This window comes from Pipistrellus kuhlii, unplaced genomic scaffold (genome assembly GCF_014108245.1).
Source record: "Pipistrellus kuhlii isolate mPipKuh1 unplaced genomic scaffold, mPipKuh1.p scaffold_m20_p_9, whole genome shotgun sequence".
NCBI classification, from domain to species: Eukaryota; Metazoa; Chordata; class Mammalia; order Chiroptera; family Vespertilionidae; genus Pipistrellus; species Pipistrellus kuhlii.
Window position 1 is genome coordinate 64,757,385 of NW_023425595.1, and position 20,121 is coordinate 64,777,505.

Genomic DNA, 20,121 nt, shown 5'->3' on the forward strand with positions numbered 1-20,121 from the left:
AAATGGTGAAGAGAAAGGGTCAAAGGCAAGTTCAAGAGCACGTGATGTGCCCACAGACCTGAGGTTCAGCTAACAGGGTGGAGCAGGCCGGGCCCCTCTCAGGACGCAGTTTCCATCTCTCCTCAGCATCCCCTCCAGCAGACGGCCCACACAGCTGTGATGGACAGAGGCCCCTGGCATTTCCACTCCTTGAGCCATAAGACTGCCCCACCTCCCACACCTTATCCCATTGCCCTTCATTTAGCCATGCAAGCCGAGGCCGCTGGGCTCACTGCCCTGGGCCCCTGCGGCTCATTCCCTGTCCTGGAGACTCCTCTGAGGTCCGGCTGGGGCCCCGGCTCCTCCGGAGAGCCATCTTCACTGACTTCCCTTCTAACATGCTGGCTGGGCCCCGGCTGAGGGCCACCTCCTGCTGCCGGGGGTGGTGGGACTGACACCGTGTTTCTTACAGGCAGGGGCTCGCCGCTGCACATCTGGGCGACTGGTTTTTGTAGACGGGCAAGAGACAGGCCGGAAGGGAGGAGGCTGAAATGAGATACCTGGCCTTTGGCTTTCCTAGAGCTCACCTGGTCTCTGGCTGCCTTTCCCCAGGCCCTGCCCAGAGAGGGGAGAGCGAACCCTGGGAGCTTGGAGGGAAAAGGGCACTCCAGGCAGCTCAGACATATCCGCGCATTTGTCAGCTCGGCCCCGGGAGCCCAGCCAAGGCACACCCCAGCCTGCAAGGCAAGGACAGACGGGAGCGCGCAGCGCATGGGCCGGAGGGCCCAGCAGCCTAGACAGCAAGTGAGAAGGATCTTCTGTGGGTGGCCGGCCAGTCCCTCGCAGCAGCGCGTCTTTCCGTTACAGGAGAGAGCTTGAAATGAAGAAGGCAGAATGGATTATTAAGACACAGAACCCCGAAGTAAGAGACAGGTGGAGCAGCCAACACAGTGAAGTTGGTGGGGGGGTGGGGGTGGGGAGGGGCGGAGCTGGTCCACAGAGGGCGGGCCCATCCCAGCTGGCTGGCCGCTGCATCCCGCACCTGCACAAACCACAAACCGCTGATCCGCGCTGCCAGGCACCCCGCCCGCCTGGCCACTGAGGAGGAGGAGAGAACAGGACAGGAAGGATGAGGGGGGAAGCGGGAGAGGTCCGATCAGAGCACCCCACTCCGGTCCACCAGGTCCTGGGGAGGAAGCCGGACTGGGCCCGTCTCTTCTCGCACGGAAGCATGGTTAGTTAAAAAGTCCATAATGAGATTAAAGGATCACTTTGTAACATTAATTTTTTTATTAAGAAGACAGATATCTTATAGTACTTCTTTTTTTCTTTTTTTTTTCTTTTGTAAAAATGGTATACATGAACCAATACAAAATGCGAATGGGACATATGGATATGGAGTTTCTTACACCGTAACACCGTCCATGGACACCTTAGCAACAGAACTGGCCTAGAGGGAGATAGGACATCGGTGTGACTAAAGAACAAGCTTATTTGGCATCAATTATACATCCTTCATTATTTTATATTCCTTTAAAAAACACAAAAAACAAGTTTGTTCTTTCTTCACTCTAAAAAAGTGACCGACCTGTACAAAGTAATACTCAACAATACATTTCAAACAGTGCACTGTATACTTAAGAAAAATACATGAACCAATATACAACTAAAATCCAGAATTTCCTGTTTTTGCTTTGTTTTATTTTTTATTTTTTCCAATGTGTGGGGCCTACACTTAGCAATCTACCTGAGACGGAAAAAACACCAATCGAAACACATGGACCTGAGACATGTCAACATTGTAAGCCATAAAGTTACATCAGGAACACTGCACTACTGTACACTTTTCAGAACAGAAAGATGGGCGGTCCCAAAACGGAGATGCCAATTCTGTGAGCGATGCTACGTTTCGTTTTTTTTGTTTTGTTTTTTCCTCAAAAGAACGACTGAAAAAACCCTGTCGCCAACATGCCCAGTGATTCTCACCCTTTGATCTGGTCACGCTAGGTCGGAATGGGAGCTAAGGGCTCGGGAGAGAGCTGCACATTATAAAATCCCGTGAAAAAGGGACGTTGGTTGTGGCCTTTGTCTGGGTTAGTGCCTCGGGACGGGAGAGGGAGGCAGGGCTGCTGGGCGGGCCTCCTCTTTCGAGCCAGTCCGCGCCCAAAGGCCCCGTATTGCAAATGGTTCTATCAAAGGTTAAAATAAAGACAAGAAAAATAAACACGATTTCAAATAACAAAGAGTTGACACTTCCCCCCTTTAAATAAATCAGCGTAAGTTTTCCACATAATGTAACAATAGTAAAAATGCACCTTGCAAAATCCAAAGTTACTCACTGAAAATGTTATATAATATATATTTATATATATATAGATCTATCTTTTTTGATGCCATCTTTCCATAGGGACTGCGTTCTGGAGTCTGGAGCCTCACCAGGACGCCTGGTTAAGAGTTTCGTCTCTGTTCTTCAGGGCTACTTCTAGGTTCCTAGACGTACTTGCCTTTAGAAAATGTAGAGAACAACTGACTCCTCCCCTTTCCCCAAGGCTCCGCCCACGACGCCCTCCAGTGGGTGGCTTCTTTAGTAGCTATGCACTATGGCTGCTGTCATGCGAGGATTGGTAATTTTTTTGGCAGATGGTTCTTAAGGCTGAGGAAAGAGGCCAAGGATAGTGTATGAAAGGTAAAAAGATAAAAACACTCACGTCTGAGTTCTGATTAAGTAACTGAAAAGCCCTGCATGCGGCTCCCCACCTCTGCTCTGACCTTTTGAGATTGGAGGTCCACGCAGACCAGCATGAGAACAGCGCTGGCCTCCTCCTGGACCTCCTGCCTTCGCCGAGCCCGGTCGGAAGGAAGGACAGTCTCACACGGGTTTGAGTCGGGCACCCCAGCATGACAAATATCTGTAATATACAGTACATGCAGGCCACATCCCACCCTTTCCGGGCTGAGCACAGAGGGGAAACCTGTCCCGCTCAGTCATGCTCCCGTCGCCCGGACTTGCTCTTGCCTACAAATGAGTGAGAAGTAAGGCCGACTGGGGAAGGCGGATGGAGTCATTTGGAACAGAAACAGCCGGAGCAGAACTATCGCTCCCCATCCCTGCGTCCCCTCCTGCGGCAACTCACATTGGTCCACTTACACAAAAGGAACAGCCCTCCCTGCCAGGTCTGTTGGGGCACCGGAAGAGGAGGAGCTCCTTCCAGCCCAACCCCCCTGGACAGTGTGGGGGCGCTACATGAGCCGTCTAAGACACAGAATTACGGACAGATTCCACCTCGTTGCGACACACCTCACTGGCAGATAACCCTGTACAGTAATGTAGTTCCACAGCAAACAGAACAGTTTCTGAATCACAGTCTAAGTTTCTAGTCTTCACTGCTCTACGTATTTCAAACATGGGCAGCAGCAAAGAGTTCTCATTGTTTGTTCACCCAAATCTTTACAACAACAGAGAAGAATGCATATGGATACACTAAATTCTGAACTATGAAATCTAAGCTGTGCTGGTTCTCCTTTTATGAAACTGAATTTTGAACACAAAGCAGTTACTTCAGCAATAAACAAAAAAAGTAAAAACAATAGCAAAATAGGGGGAGGGAGGAAGATTCGAAGGAATCCCAGCAGGCAAATTCCAAAATGGGAAGATTTTGAAAAAGAAAAAAAAAGAAAAAATCAAACAGGCTTTTGAGAAATAAATGCGCACAAAGAGAAAATAAGGAACGCAACACACGAACAAAAAAACAAGGCACAGAATTTTCTGCAGTCTACCCAAACTAAATCCAAGCATCCAAGTTTGACTTGGTAGGAGGAAATAAAAATTTAAAAAACACAAAAAAAAGAGGTGTCAATCAGCAGAGTGTACTTTTCAAAGAACATTTTTTTTTTTTTTTTTATACAGCAAATCCCAAGCCTTCCAGGTCTCGCGCCTTTCCACCCATTCATAAAAAAATCACACGAATGTCTCTCAAGTTCCAATGTCACTGTCTCTTTATCATCTAAATAGGGCCAGCGGGACACCTCATTGAAAGGAAAGGCTGCTCTAGATGAAGTACTCTTTCTTTTCTTCGGAGTTGTTCTGTCCTCCTTCTGCATTGATTATGGCTGTGTCTGCGTCTGCTGCGTCATCGGCTCCTTTGGCTTCATGAGTGAAGTATGTACCTGCAAGATGAAGGGGTAAAGCACCGTGACTGTCTGATGGCCTCTGTGTCAAGCGGTACAGAGATGGCAACTTGCTTTATGGCCATCATCAGCGCAGTGGTGTGCAGGCGGCGGAGGGGAGAAAACAGTCGGAAGGAGAGAGCGGGGGTGGGTGAGACAGATGGGGATCCGGGGTTCCAAAGGCACCACTCCAAAGGCTGAACCGCTGCGATATAATTCAGCAAATGAGACATTAGAGCAGTGATTATGACCAGGGGATGCCGGCAGAGAAGACGTGGGTGGGAGCTAAAAATGCAGAAGCTGGAGAGCGGCTGGCTAACACATACACAGTCAACGCCCAGGACCAATGACCAGATAGATGCACAGACATGGTTGAGGACCAAAGCAAGAAAGAGCAATTAGCCGGTGAATGGATTAGGGCCCTGATGACGTCACTGCCCCCTCGAGGGGTTCACCGAGCCTGGCCTCCTGTCTCCACAGCCACTGGTGCCTCCGGGGGCCAGGAGGCGCTGGCCCTCGCCAGGGTGTCTGATGGGCTCCTGCTTGCACGGCAGGTGGGTTCCAGGTGCAGAACTAGCCTGATGTTCGTCAAGGCTGGGCCTGCCTTAGGCTGCGGGCGAGTCTCTCTCACAGCAACCATAACCAGACCCAGATTCATGGATTTGCTAACTGGCATGGCCACTCTATAGTGACAACAGACAGGATGGTACAAAGTTGGTGACACTCTTCCCACCAAGTCCCAGGAGTTCACATGAAGAAAGTACGTTATGACACAGGCCTGCCCTGCCTCTGTCAGCATCCAATGGCCCTGCGCCACTGTACACGGCCTTCGTAGAGGCTCTTGGGTAAAGAAGGCTGACCCGTTTGCCCTCAGGTTTCCCGAGGACACCCCCTCCCCCCCGCCCCCTCCTCTGCCTCTCCCCGGCTCTCCCCAGCTGAGCGCAGACCTCTGCCCTGCTCTTTGGCCCGACTTCCTGGCTCAACCCCGAGAGGCGGCGGGCTCTTGGCCAGCCCGCTCCTGGGTGTGGGCAGAAGGGGGAGGATGCATAGGCCCCAGACCCCAAACAGTTTCATGCCTGGGACTGGCCCTGTGGATCCTGAAGGCAGTTGTCAAGGACCTTGGACTTCCATTGCTGAGCTTGAGGGAACCTCCCCGAACCCAAGTTCTACAAGCGAGCAGTATGCAAGCACCTAGAGTCTATCTGCTGGAAGCCCCACAAGCTCATGGCACAGCGCGGAGAGAAACAGCCGAGACAAGGGTGGACGGAGAGGAGGGAGAATAAACTACCCGGGGAGCGGAGGGTCAGGGCAGCGGGGGCAGGAGGGAAGCGCTGGAAAAGGTGATGCCCATTAAGACTGCACAGCTGATACGTGTGTGATTCATGGCAATTTACATCAATGGCACCGACAATTAAAAAAATACATATTTACGTGGGTGTCCAGGCACATCAAACCAAGGAAGAGTTCAGGCCACGGTGGGCAGGCTACCTGAGCCTGGGGCAGGCGCAGAGCCAGGCCACTGCTCGCCGGAAGCTCTAGGTCACAGGCGTTCTCTCTCCATGTCCGTGTGGTTCACCCCCACCTCACACACCAGCTCCGACTCTGTGGTTTCCCCTCTCTCCCCATTTGTAAATTGTAGAATAACAATCTACAAAGCTTTATATTTAGAAGAAACCCAAATCAAAGAGTGCTTGCTATTCATCAGCTCTCAGAGTCCTAATTAGCAGCTGCTAGATTTTCTTTCTTTCCCTCTCCCTGTTTCAGAACTCAGAGAGGCCACGCGGCCACATAAACCAAACGGCCCGTCCGGGGCAACCTTGTCAAGTCCCCGGATGTGGACGTGGGTGGTGGGGCACGAGGCCCCGCCTGCCAGGCACCTGCTTACCTTTGTGTCTGGCAAAGTAGCGCCCCAGAATGATGAGCAAGCACAGCATGGCGAACACCACCACGGCCACGACGCCGCCAATCACGGCGTGGTCCACCGCCCGGATGGAGCCTTCTTCACCTGCTCGGGAGTCTGCGGGAGCAGAAGAGGAAGAGGGATGTAGAGCTCATCACAGACACCAGAAGCCCCGGGGACACGGCCTCCAGGGCCGGAGGAGTCACAGAGAGCAATCGGGAGGTGGGAGGAGCTACAGTGCTGCCCTGGCCCTTCCGCCCATGGGCCACTTCACCAGAGCCTGGAACACTCAGGCCGGGAGCGGGGAAGGAAGGGCCCATCGCCCAGCTGCTCTGAGCGTCACGCTATCTGCCCAGGTGCCAGTCTAGGTGCCTGACCAAGGGCGCTCGCTTGGAGCGGATGGCACCTTTGCGCAGTAACGGGAGCTGTGGAGGGAGGCGGGCCGCCCGCCCAGTGTCTTAATCTCTGCTGGGCACAGGCAGAGGAAAAGCGAGGCGCTCCGAGCCACAGCTGCCTAGAGATAAAGCAGGATTATGAGACTAAAGACAAGTGGCATGCTTGTTACATGTAGGATGTGTGCGGGAGTAAGCCTCCATCTAAAACCTAAAGGCCTATTTCAGAAAGACAGCGAGGAGTGATTGTCCGTCACCACGGACGGCTCCCGTTTTATTTATTTAGCACTCCGCAACGCAATTAATTCTCCCTCATAAGCATCACTCCCTCAGGATGTCTTCTTCCGACGGAGGAGTGACGTGCTTGGCCGGGGAGCAGCTCGGAACGGACCGGAGTGAGCGATGGCCGTGCGGAGTGGATGTATGGCGGGGTAAACAATTTTAATTTAGGACTGGCTACATCACCCCTTGCTGAAATCCTAATGGCACCCAGGATTTATAATGCAGTGAAAAACAATTATTCTCCCGTTGATTAATACATTAACATTTTGGAGTGGAAGCTAAACCATTGTCTCTCTTTTTTTATTGAGTCAAGTACGACACCTCCATTAAAATGATTTACTGGCTGTACCTTACAATTTAAGCACAGCAGCAACAGAAACGGTAAAAATCTTTTAACTTTACATGATTTGTGAAGTCATATGTGAAGGATTTACCATTTAAATCTTTCAGTACAAGCAGCACATGGCCTATAAATCTGTCCCCGCAGCTGCTGGACGCCTGAGGAATGGAGACCGAGAGCGCAGATCCAAGTCCATTTTTAAGAAAGATTTATCTCGGACTCTCGGCAAAGAACAGAGCAAATCTCTGAAGCCTCCACCTCTAATAATATTTGAAGTTTATCGATCAAGTGTGCGGATCCGTGACAGCTAAAGGTAATGGCGCTCCTCTGAGCCGAGGCCTGATAGCACGCTTTCGGCGGGAGGCCGGGTTTACACTTTCTATGTTTCCAATTCTGCGCTCAGGTTAACGACTGACGGGCGTGGGCAAATGACTCCTGACCCAGGGGGTCCATGGAGAGGGCTTTAATTAAAAGAGTTCAAATTTTAAAACGAAGCATTTGAAGTGTTTCATTAAGTTACCTTCAAAAGGACGACAAAACCCCCGAATCCAACCCCAAACAGGAATGCCGAGCCAGAGCTGTGGCGGCCATCCAGGCCACAGGCGATGCGCTGAAGCGGAGCATGGAGGTGGGCGTGAGCGCGCCCGCCAGTGAGCTCACCCGCCCGCCCCATGCCAGCCCCCAGCACCGTGTCCAACAGGCGGGGCTAGAAATCGGCGGAGGAACCCCTCCCGGCCAAAGCACTGCCTACAACACACGCTACAGCCTTGGAATTCCCCTCAACAAGGCAGAATTTGGCTACGGAAACTTCCAGGACACACCAGGGCTTGCTGAAGGGGAGGCTGCTCTAGGGGAGCCCCTGGATGCCGGCACCTGTGTGTGTGTGTGGGGGGGGGGGGGGGCACGGAGGGGCTGTGTTTATACACCAGACTTGCCCCAAGGGCACCGATTCAAACTGCTCACAGGGAGACACCAGCCACAGGGAAGCCGGCGGACTGTGACTTCCTGGGAGCTGTGAAGTCCGGGGTCCGTGGGAGCGAGAATGCACTCACCTCCACATGCCGGGGACCTGGGGGAATTGGCGAGGGGAGCTAAGCGGTTCTGGCCATGAGGAGAGGGTGCCAGGCACTGAGGCAGGAGGCGAAGGCAGGGCCCGCCGGGGACAGCAGAGAGCAGCAGTGATGGCTGGCCCAGCACAGACCCAGACCGGGCCGGCGTGGAGAAGACCGCCTCCTCCACATTGAGGCACAGGAACGTTCTAGAAGCCCAGGAAAAGAGCGCGCGCACGCACACGAGAGCGAGCTGGGGTAAAGGAAAACAAGAACCTCACGGGCAGTGTCTGGCTTTCTCTAGCCCACACGATTCCCTCGGCATTTGCTCCTGTGAAGCGGGAGCCGCCGGAGCTCAGGCTGCCCGCGCTCACTGCCCACATCCACACCCGGTGCCACCTCCGCCCCCCCTCCAGGTCAGGCACACGGCGGGTGCGTGCCGATGAGGCCGTGGCTCCTGCTCGCTCCCATCTCAGATGGGAAGGCTCACTACCACTGGGTAACCACCACCTCCGGTCACTGCAGATGGACAGAGTGGCGATGCTTCATTCCCTCGTGCCTCCTCCCACCCCACCCATGAGGTTCTTGTTTTCCTTTACTCCAGCTCGCTCTCCTGTGCATGCTCTCTCACCACTGGCCTCCCGCTGGCCTCAGGGACGGAAAGGACAACCCACGTCAAAGGAACTCCAGGAGGGCCGGCAGGCTGCTCAGGCCTTTCCTCTGGCCAGGCGACCGGCCGCCCGATCCTCAGGGCACTGTGCGGGACACATGAAGGCCCTGGCTCCCAGGCTGACAAGAAAAGTGGCAGCTGGCGGGGGGCAGCGTCCCCCTCCAGGGCTCCCCTCTCCGGCTGCCTCTCACTGATGTTAGAGCGCCCTGCCCCAGGCCAGGCCCTGGCTGCTGTGGCTACTTGGCAGGCTGGCCAGGGTCTCGGAACATAACCTTCCACACCAGTGCCCGACCATGGTCTGGGAGAGCCCAGAGGCTCTGCTGCCAAAGGTGGGGCCCACCGGGGGCCAAGGAAGGGACACCCCAGACTAACTCCTGGCAAACAGGGAGGAAACCCTGGTACCTTGCAGCCAGGCTGCAGCCTGAGGCTGTTTTGTTTTGTTTTGTTTTGTTTTTTACAAAAGGACACCGAGTCGTCCACCTCAGAGAAGCCGAGTAGGACACCATAAGGAATACATAGTCCCACACAGTGCTGCTTCCCACCCGGAACACTCCGCTCGGGCGAGAGGCACACGGAAAACTCGAGGAGAGCTAGACACTCCCCTTAAACGCTCTGTCTGTTCTCTCCTGGTTAACAAACCACCTTAGCAGGCTCTGAGGATATCCGGCCTCCTGCTTGAATTTATGGAACAAGTCAGATGCTCCACCTCCATGCCCTCCTCTGGGGGCTGCTGAGAGTTCTGATCACTGATTCTTTGCCACAGTCCTGCCCCCCGCCCTGTCTCCCCTCCCCGCACGGAGTCTTGCTGGATGGGCCAGTTTTGTGGAAAACTCTGAGACTGGGGTATAGGATGGAAAGGCTGTCTCCGGCTTCCTAGGCTGGAGGGGGGATTAGTCTATCTCAGAAGCAGCTTAATGATCAGGGTGTCACTTGTTGGAAAAGGGAAAGCCTGACAGTGGATTTTCCTAATCTCTCGCAAAAACAAAATCTGGCCTCAAACACAAAACAAAACAAACCAAAACCTGGGCACCACCCGAGTCACGTAGCTGCTCGTTCTCCTCCCCTATCGCGGCTCCCGTCACAACAACAAAAATAAGTGTGCATCTTAAAAGCACAACTTTACTACTCAAGGGGAACGAACTGAATGGCACCACTGACAAAATGCCACATTACTTGCTAATCCTAATATGTTGTTATTCTTTAAGATTTGCTTTTCTCAGCACCAATTCAATTACAGATGCTACAAATCCTTCTGACATTTAATTCCCTCTTGTCAGAGAGCAGTAAATGCATCCAGCACGCACCCAGCGCGCCCATTAAGATGTTAATACTGGGCACACTGGCTGCTGGGCAGCTCACCTTCCTCTGCTCAGTGACAGGGAGGCATCAGGTGGGCCAGGGGAACAGGAATCGTCCTCCTCCGCGTCCCGGGTATTGCATTGCATCGCATCGCATCGCATCGCATCCCGTCAGATGCATCCCATTCGTGCAGTGTAACTGCAGCCACACTGACATTCCAGAAGGACCGTGTGCAGCCCACACCGTGTGGTGATGGTGAGCCCAGGCTCAGCACGTGCTCATCTGGGTGAGAACACTGCACCCAGCGAGCAGGATTGGGCGCGCGCGCAGCTTTTCCTGCCTATGCCAGCCTCCAGAAACTGGCCTGAGTGGCAGATCCGGGGAGACATTCGGCTCCAGCTCCTGCGGGGTCCCCAGGCAAGTACACTGGCCTCGCCATCAGGGCGGAGCTGGGCTTCGTTACTGTTCTGGGACACAGGGGGTCTGTCGGCTACTCTGAGCCCTGAGCACCACACATTTCCCAGGGTCCTTCGAGCCTCTGCAATGCGCTGGCCTCCCCAGCCAGGGCTGGCACAGGAAGGCGCTCCGAGTGCCTGCCCTCTTAAAGCCTGAGGTTCTATTGAGTTCTTACCACTGACTCAGGGCAAACACCTACCAGCTCTTTAGGCTAAGGCTGGTACTGAACACGCGGCACGGCTTTCTGATGGTGCGAGGCCCATAAGCCCCTGCCCAGCTGAAGTCACCACGCCCTTCCTTATGCAGAGCGGCACAGGGGACTGTGGCCACCTGCCTGCTGTGGCCAAGGCTGCAGCCCGGCGGCTGAAGGCCACCTAGTCACGATACAGGTGAAGCATCCGAGTGCTAGGTATTGAGTACTAGTTGTCAGCTACACATCAGGACACGTGGGCTTTTAATACCCACTTCTCTCCCTCCTCCAGTGAACGGATGGAGTGAATCCAAGCGGCAGAGGGGATGACGTCATGCTCCAGGAGTCTCCCAGTGCCAGCGTTCTGAGATGGAGAGGCGCAGGGAGCCCGCTCTGTGGTCTCACAGGAACAGGGCTTTGAGGGCGACGCCTTCTCCACTTTAAGCACCAGGAGGCGCTGGGGGTGGGACCATGTTCTCCTTGAAGGAGGATACATCCGCTCAAGAGGACAGGGCTGCAGAGTATTTTCAAGCGCACGTTTCCCGCTGGAATCTCTCTGGAGAAGGATGCTTCTGTGGACCTCGAGCATTTGGGGGGTGAGGGTGGATTAATGAATGTGGCAGAGTCACCCAAAAGCAGTGTTCAACCTGCAGACCTGGGCTTTGCCGTTTGCCTTGCAGCCCACCGACTTTAATTTGGAGGGAAAGTTCCTATTGGATGGTCTTCGTGCTCCCGGGGGGAAAGGGGGGAAACAGCAGCATGCTGGATCATGGGGGGATCAGCAATATGATGAGGAGCCTCACAGTGGACATCATGGACATCATGGACAAGCTAGCGTGGGCGGGCCGGATCTGACGGGTCAGCGATGCCTTGTACTAAATGGAATTTGAAAGTAAGGGGATCTCCAGGGTAACTGTTGCAATCAGGCACTGTCCCATGGCGTTTAGCACCATCTCAGTGGGAAAGGAGTTCCACAGTTCAAGGGAGTTGGGTCTTTGAAGGGAGAAACTGGATTTAATGCTGGGAGACCATCCAGGGCAGTCAGCGCGTGGCTGTTCGGCTGATGGGTCTGGAGGGCCCGACTCTCCCTCCTCACGTCCTGGATGCACAGACTGGACTGAAAATGGCCCAAGAGCAAAAGGATTCCCAAGGCCCCAGAGCAGAGGAAGGATGGAATTCCCAGAGAAGAAAACCACTTTAAGCCAGCCTCCAGCTCCTAAAGAGGCAGGAGGAGCCAGGTGTTCAAATTCCCCCTGCCTCTGGAGTGCATCATTTCAACCTCTGGAGCCGGTCTCCTCATCTGCGAGCTGAGATGGACAACCTCTCTTGGAAACCTTCCCAGGTCTGGCTCATCCTGGCCACGGTCTTTCTGTTCCTGGGGCCTCCCTCCCCAGCCCACACCCACTCCACTGTCCCGCTGCGGCTCTGCTCCCGCACAGTGTTCACCACGGACTTCCTGTGCCCTGAGCCCATCTCTCACCAGCCCCTGACCGCGCCTGGGCTCTGCAGCAGCTCGGCTTCTGCTGGCCTTGCTCAGGGCGGCATCGCCAGCGCCCAGCCCAGCGCCCAGTGCCAGCAGCTCAGTCAGTTGTGTTGAGTGAATGAAGAACAAATGAGATCATCAACAGATGTGAGAGCTTTCTAAGCTGTAAATACCAGTACTGTATAAATATGAGTAAACGACGTCACATTTTACGTTTATGAGGCAGACCCTGACTGCGACTTCACCGCCCAAGCCCAGCTGGCTCTGGCTGTTTTATCATCAGCATGGTTACTACCTAGTCTACCGGTGAAGAGAAATAGCCTATCTGCCAAATCGGAGCCACACGTTAGGTGGGGGCTAGTTAACAGTCCCTCAAAACACATTCACACTAACCGGACGTCACGTGTCCCCGCCAGAACATCACCTGGATCCAAAGACCTTTAACTGCTTCCATGATCTAAACTCGGGCTGTGTGTGTGACCACGCTTTCTTTGTAAGCCATCTAGGAGACCAGAGGTGCCTCACCTGGATGGACTGCCAAAGCCATTTATTGTAGAACGTGCCCTCTACCCGCACTCTCCCATGGAGTGTGAGAGGCACATCGTAGGATTTCCCCAGATCTCGTTCTGGTTTGTAGGGCAGGAGCTGAGGAGTGTTTTGGGGAAGCATGGCAGCTCTGGGACTTCCCGCCCACGCCTTCGCTTCAGAACCAGACGACTGACGGGCTGCTCTGGGCACACGGCGCGCTTGCCACCGCACTCCACTTAACAGTCCCCGAGGCCCGGCCATTGCTGAGGCAGTTGGGACCAGAGTTTAAAAGTTTTGAAATAAAACGGAAAGATAAAGATGCTTAAAGCTATTCTATTCCACATGGGTGGCAAATACCCACCAGCTGTCATCAGATGTAACTGATAAAACAATTCGAAACTCTTGTAAAGTTAATACCCACAAAGCAAGTGAGAGATTCGAAGTCAACCTGTGTAAGCTCCCAGGTCTGCAACACTCACGGCGCTATACACAAGCACAGCGCTTCATGCAGATGGACGGGACGGGCGGCGGGCTGGGCTCGCTGGGTGAGGAGGAGCCCTGTGTTGCTGAGGAAACAGTCGTGAGCTGAGGGGGTGGTGCTGATGGGAGGAGGGGAGAGGGGAGGAGAGGAGACAGACTATGGTTATTTTGAAGAAAATGTAGAATATACCATTTATCCATATTAAGAAAAGAATGAAATTTCCACCGAGATAGAGCGGGAATGAATGGAAATATGATTCATTACCACGGTTTAGCATTAAGCGAGCAGCACCTCCTCTAATTTATTGATGGACTGTTTAAGGCAGTTGTTAACCTGTTTGTCTTGTATTATAATTGAATTCAGTCTCTAGGCTACAGAAATTTGAGAAGTTCATCCTTTCTCAATCAATATGCTCCCCTTCACTGACCCATTTCAAGACAGCTTCATAAAAAATAATGTATTTTGTTTTAATAAATTTAAACAGTATGACAGCTGCTCAATTTTATTGGTTGTTTTTTGCCCCTTCAAGATGTCTCTTTGCTGCCGAGCGAAGTCAGGCTCACAATCAATAGTAATTGATTAATCAGCATCCCCCTTGAACAAAGGTGCTAATCAGTTTTTGATTAGTTCATCAAGCCAGACGCGAAGGCAGCCTGGCCGCCTGATGGACGCGGCGTTCGGCCCGCGCGGGCTCCTGAGCGGCGGGATGGCGGCTCCCGGAGGCGGGGGAGGGAGCGGCGCGATGATTAATTTAACCGCATTATGATGAACACAAACAGTTGTTGGTTTATTGCTCCCGACTTGGGGTGATTGAGAGGACTGCAGCAGGGCAGTGCCTGGCTCGGTAGGGCGCTCAGAGACCCAGACTGGCCCTTAATTGATGATGCAGAGGGGAAGGGGAGGATGGCTGCTCCATCCCATTTTCCTAGAGAAGAAAGACCTCTGCAAGGATCCTCCTGTGGCTCACAGCCAGGAAGGGTCAGGGACAGGGAACGCCCTTTCCTAGGACCCTCGAGAAGATCCAAAGGCCACAGCCACTGTGTCGGTGTTGTCAGTAAGAGTGGCAAAGACTGAGGCAGAGACCCCTCATGCCTGCATTGCCTTCTATGCAGGGAGGACTTGTGTTCTCGCATTTAAACAGAAACTCAGGTTAATGGGTTTGCAACTTCTCCAAATATACCCCAAATAAGAGGCAAAACGGATGCACTTCCTTGATGTGCTGGTTGTCTTTCCAATATTCTATTTACTTATCTCTAAGTTCACTGGGTTTGGAAATCACTTATTCATCCACGTGGTCCTACTATGCCGCAGGCACACAGGAGGGAGCGAGGTCAGTATGTCCTGCAGCTCCCACTCCAGGACACATCCAACAGCTAAGCTCCGACTGAGATGCGCTGCCTCACAGAAAGCTGAGGGCCTCCTGGGGGTTGGCAGAAGCACAGGAGGCCATACACCCGTTGCCTTTGGAAACACTGGGTGGTGGGTGCTGCCTTCCTCTCCCTGAGTAGGACCCGTATTTAAAACTTTATCTCAACAACCAGCTCTTCAAAGGGTTAGCAGGGAGCCTTCTTCCCAGCAGGCTGGGGGGGTGGGGGGGGGAAGGGTCTACAGCACCAGGTCTTGGTACCTCCCAGTGGAGAGAGGGGCTCCTCCTCACTGACTCGCCAAGAAGTGACTGATCAAAATGAGCCCGGAGCCACAGCTGGTTGGCAGGGAAGTCCTGCAACCTCATGGGAGCTCATGAAATGGTTTAGCTCTGAGCACTTTAAATGGCTCCCCTTTAGGATATGCTTCTTATTCTGGATTAGTAACACCTAAACCCTGGGATCAAGCATGAAACCGTCTTTTGCAAGAGCTCAGTGTGCGGTGAAAAGGGTCTGAGGTGGATCATTAGTTTACATCACGGTGTGTGACAAACAACTGCCCCCTTTCCTCCTGTCCCTCCCCACCCCACTTCCAAGAACACGGTGACGAGTTTCTAGTCTACTCCACGGCAGTAAAAGGTCAATGCGAGCTTTTAAAAATAAAGATCTTGCCTCATAACCCAACATCCTTAAATTGCTTTATAATGCAACGAGATTCCTCCTGACCCATCCTGTACCGAGGACATAAACTCCAATTAAAGCTACTGAACTGCGTGGCTTGCACACAACCCCCGCCAGGACTTGACCTCCACTCCATTCATAGCATCAGCCCCTGCGTGAAATATACATGCCACTGCCACAGGGAAGAGGGGTGGGCGGGAGGAAAACAGTGTGAACACCATTGATTTTTCTTTAGTCTCAAAATCCACCATTGCTCATCGATTGCTCAACAAACCAAATGGGCATTTTGTAGGCGTGGACAGAGCGCCCACAGGTCGGACACCGCAGTGCCTTACCTAATGACTAGCCCTTACCTGCGAGGTCCTCACTGTCCAGTTCTTCTGCGGAATTGGGCAACTGAGTAAGGCCTTACAAGTAAAAACAAATCGTTTTTCTTTTCATTCCTCAAGGGACATAAACAAAACACTTAAGAACTGAGGATGAGTGTCTCAGAATCATGAGCCAAATCTCTTGCCATCTCTTTCTTTTTGGATAGCATGAATGTATTCATAGGTGAGCACATTTCTCCAATCATTTGATTTTGTTATTGATACACAATCAAGGCAGAAGGATTCCTCAGTCTCCACTTTCAAAGCACATGAAATATGAAGGTGAATGTCTAAAAATCACTCATTCATAACAGCATGCAAAAAAGGAAAATAAATAAAGCCCGATTGTGACTGTTGATGCCGATAGATCTTTTAAATACAAATATATTTTCGTGTTACATACTGATGTACGTTTCATTTCACATTTTATTGTAAGTTGAAATCCTTTGCCAGAACTGACAAATGCAGTTTATGATCAATTTATGATGCTCTTGTATCACTTGTTTTAAATGGTATAGCATCTGCTCACTGCAGATTGCAGGCTAAGCCTTCGTCAGAAAATCTGATTTGCAAAGTGGTTTTTTAAAAAAAAGAAAATTTAAAAAATCAGAGGTATTCCTGAAAAATAGAACTCTCAAAGCTGAAAAAGCAGTTAGGTCAGGAGATGCTCCAGTGGGGGTCTGACAGGCCGGTATCCCCCTCACCACCAGGGCAGGCCGGCTGTGATGGCTCTCAGCTGGGCTCTGATTTGAGTTAAAAGAGCAAAGTGGAGAAGGCATGGCTGGGGCTCAGCCAGGAGATGGCTCCCATTCCTCTTGTGTTACGTTTCCTAAACACCACTCAGTGCTGGGCAATCCTGGAGGCCTTTACTTGTTCTTCAATGTCCTGCTTCCAGTCCTGACTGTCCCACTGCTCCAGGTCCTCTAATTCACACAAGTCACTAATATTTCTCTAAGGGGACTTGTCACTTTGGAAGATAGGTGTGGACCTATTTGATGGCAAGGTCTTTAAGAGAGGGGACAGCGTGTTTATTTTTCCATCCTTTCCTTCTCTTGTAGCCAAGGACAGAGGACATGCCCAGGGTTTGCTGCATTAAGGATCTGGGAGTAACACTCAGGGAACTACCTACCAGAGCACAAAAGCAGCCAAAAGAAATGCTGGGGAAACAAGCCATGCAGACCGATGGCACTATCTTTAGAAAACTCAAAGCAGCAGAAACACTCTTGTAAAAATGCTCACAGAATTTTGGGTTTTGTAAGGTGTTTTCTAAACGAGCCACATGACTATCATAGCTAGGCTGGTGCTATCAAAGGAAGAGGCCGCATCATCAGCTCTTGAGGCCAATATTCAAGGGCAGGTGCCAATGAGCATCAGGAAGGCTTTGAGTCCATGAAGGCTCCCAACTATGGACGGAGGCAACTAAAGTGAAAGCGGTGAGAAATGCAATGCATTATAGAGGCAGCTGAGGAAAGACGCCATCTCTCCATTTGTTCTGAAATCTGATTGGCTGAAAGTGTCCTTGTGTCTAAGTGGCTTGATCCATTGGATAAAGACTGATGAATACAATTATTTGAGTGATTGTTATAAATGGGCAACATAAAGCACTTCTCTGTAGTTAATTATGAGTCTGCACTTCTCGGAAGGCTAATCCCTCACGTCTGCGTGGCCACTGAATAGCAAAGTGTGCTACATACGTGCTTGGCACCCACTGAACCGCCTTAACCAAGGATGTGTCAAGTAGGCAGCGCTACCACTCAAGCGCGTTTCCTTGGAGAGGGCATTAGAGAGCTGATTTAAAAAAAAATAAAGACAAATGTGTTTATGAAATATCATTGATATGCAGTTTCCCATTAAAAAGCAGCAGACAGTTGATATACACCTCATTAAAGATAGAACTGTCATTTTTAATGACATAAACTTTAAAATATACCAAGTCATCTGGAATCTACTGCTCAGATTACATCTGAAAGTAGGAAGTCATTTACGTCAGTGGCATTAAATTTGTTTTTGCACCACGATTGTACTTTATGAATCTATGTGCTCTGCCACAGTCGGATCATTTCTGAGTAAATATAATCAGGGAGCGTTTACTGAAGCGCCGCCTGTGCTGGTGAGGACATGGAGGATTTACCTCCCCAAACTGCTGTGACTTAGGTAGTTTTCTTCCACGCTAAAAATTATAGACCTCTCGTTTTATCAGAGAAGACAGAGGTGCATCTTATAAAGCAGAGAACAGTCTTCAAAAGGGGTCTTCACAGCTTAACAATAAGGAGGAAAGCACATCTTGAATTTTCTCTTTAAACTTTTGTATCAACTGTTAAAGCCCTTTCATCACTTCTCATTAAAATCTATTCAGCACATTTCTTGAAATGTTGTTAAACAAGTGAGAGTTCACTTTTGGTCCATGGGATTTTTTTCTGAGCAATTAATAAAGTCCTAAGGGGAAACATGATGATTTTTACTCTGAGAACACACGGACTGTGCTTCTCGGTGTGCTGCGAGGCACTGCGCACAGTCAGCCTCTTCAGAAGAGCTTCTGTGTGCTTATTCCTCCCCTGCATGGAGACCACCGGCCTCTGAAAGCGCTGATTTTTAAACCGGGTTAAGGGAAATTTTAAAACTTAGTAACAGCAAGAAATCCTAGATAGTTCAATACACTCAAGGTCAAAGACAAGGTCAAGCAAAATGTGAATGTTTGTGGGTTCAGTTCATTAGAGTTTCCTTTATCTTTTAAAAAAGAAAATTTCAAAAGAGAATGATCCAATGGAAACAAAACCTGGGCCCTCTGGCCCTGGGCGCAGGCCCACTGTGCGAAGCAGCAGACGTCTCTCTTACCTAAGGCCCGCGTCTGCTCCCTGGCCGCCTATGGAAACTCACTTCCATCACCAGCCATGAGAGATGTCAGGTGCCCCGGGTTTTAACCTAAAAGCTCAGGCCTCCTGCTCTTCCTGCTTGGTCAGCTTTGTGGAGAGTCCTCCCTTCTTCCCAGGAGCAGAAATTTGGTTCACGGTTGACAGCAGCACACAGTTTCCAAGCTGAGCTCCAGGGCCGAGGCGGCTGCAGCCTGCACCGCGCCTGCTGCCGGCGGCCCGCGTGCCTGCAGAGCCCCAGCTGGCGGAACGCCAGCCTTGGGATGCCACTGCACGCGCAGATGGAGGTGTGCAGAGGGGGACACTCAGGTGGCGGACATAGAGGTTGTAATAATGCGCACTGCTGGCCACTTTCCTTTAAAACGGCTTCAGAATTTCCCCACAATTAGGATAGAAAGGTGAGAATTTCATGTGCCTTTAGAATTTCATCATGGCTTTCACTACTTAGAAAATAAGTCAGGGGAAAGAAGATTCGTGGGGCGGTTACCTAAGGGCAGAGGGCTAAGGTATAAACATTTAGAAACTGAGAGGGAAAGGGAAAAATTATTTCAGAGGGGTTCCAAGCTTGAGTCTTACCACAATTACATGCTGAATTAAAAATATTTAAAAACTCATTTGGGAGATCAAAATTCATGAAATCGTCAGCATCTAATGTGTCAAGAGGTGGAAAGCAAAAGAACAGTTAGATTTGATAATAATAAATTAGGAGGGGAGAGGGAGGGATGGAGAGAGGGAGGGGGGAGGGGGGAGGAAGGGGAGAGAGAGGGAGGGAGGGAAGGAAGGAGGGAGGAACACCTGGAATCGGGGGAGGCCAGCTGACAGCAGTGCAGCAAAAGCACAAGCACTATTCCAGACCATGGGCATGCCGTCACCCAAACCCTCACACGGGGAGGTGGGTGGGGTGGAGAGGGGACACACAGGGCAGAGAAAGAACAAGGCACAAGACACAGACAGAGAAGCACCCACATTTGAACAGACAAGGAAAGACCCCCGCACGCACCCACACATCAAAAACCATCATGACAGGTACACCGTCCGTGCTGGAGGCCACTCATGCACTTCCGCCATGGGGTTCAGACCAGGGGGGACCAGGGTATGGCGGGGTGTGCTTAGCAATGCTCGACATGCACACGCAGCACAGGAGCCTTCCTGTCTAGGCCTCAAGGATGAGCTCCAAAAATACAAAGGCTCAGGGTCCTTCTCCAGAGAAAACCCCTCCGGCTACCTTAGGTTAAACATTCCATTCTTACACTCTCTTCCCTACCAGTTAGATCCTTAAAAACACGGAGTGGCTAATTGCTGTTTAGTTTCTTTTTGGAGAAAATCCATTTGATTTTGAATCATGCCCATGCACTTCTAACCTTACAAAACATGCTTATTGTTCCAATAAGGTATTGGTAAGAACAAATGGTCAACATACATAAACAACCAGCTTACTTCATACATACTTTTAGCAACACAAGCTTGAATAAAGTGTTTTAACGAGTCTTCAAAGGGAAAGCTTTTTGTAAAAGTCTTTTTTTCTTTTAACAGAAGAGAAATATGGAAGGAAATCCAGTATAAAAACCCTCAAGACCAGTAAAGCCACTGGCCAGCCTGATGAGTCTTGTCATTTCAGTTGC

The 20,121-nt window shown here is 51.3% G+C and overlaps 1 protein-coding gene across 7 annotated transcripts in view; it reads right to left on the bottom strand.

Annotated features, from left to right (window-relative positions):
• Positions 1–1,246: 1,246 nt before the first annotated feature.
• Positions 1,247–20,121, bottom strand: part of CADM1 (cell adhesion molecule 1) — a 340,237-nt gene continuing 321,362 nt past the window's right edge. For 5 of the 7 annotated variants that reach the window (XR_004986335.2, XM_036428396.2, XM_036428395.2 and 2 more), the window contains 2 exons: positions 6,032–6,163; positions 1,247–4,146 (listed from right to left, as the gene is read on the bottom strand). Coding sequence is in view for 6 of the 7 variants with exons in the window: in XM_036428396.2 (XP_036284289.1) it covers positions 4,028–4,146; positions 6,032–6,163 (251 nt within the window). In the remaining variant the exon portion in view is untranslated. Of the gene's footprint in view, positions 4,147–6,031; positions 6,164–15,614; positions 15,669–20,121 lie in introns of all 7 variants that reach the window. The other 2 variants (XM_036428392.2, XM_036428390.2) reach the window with 1 other exon arrangement.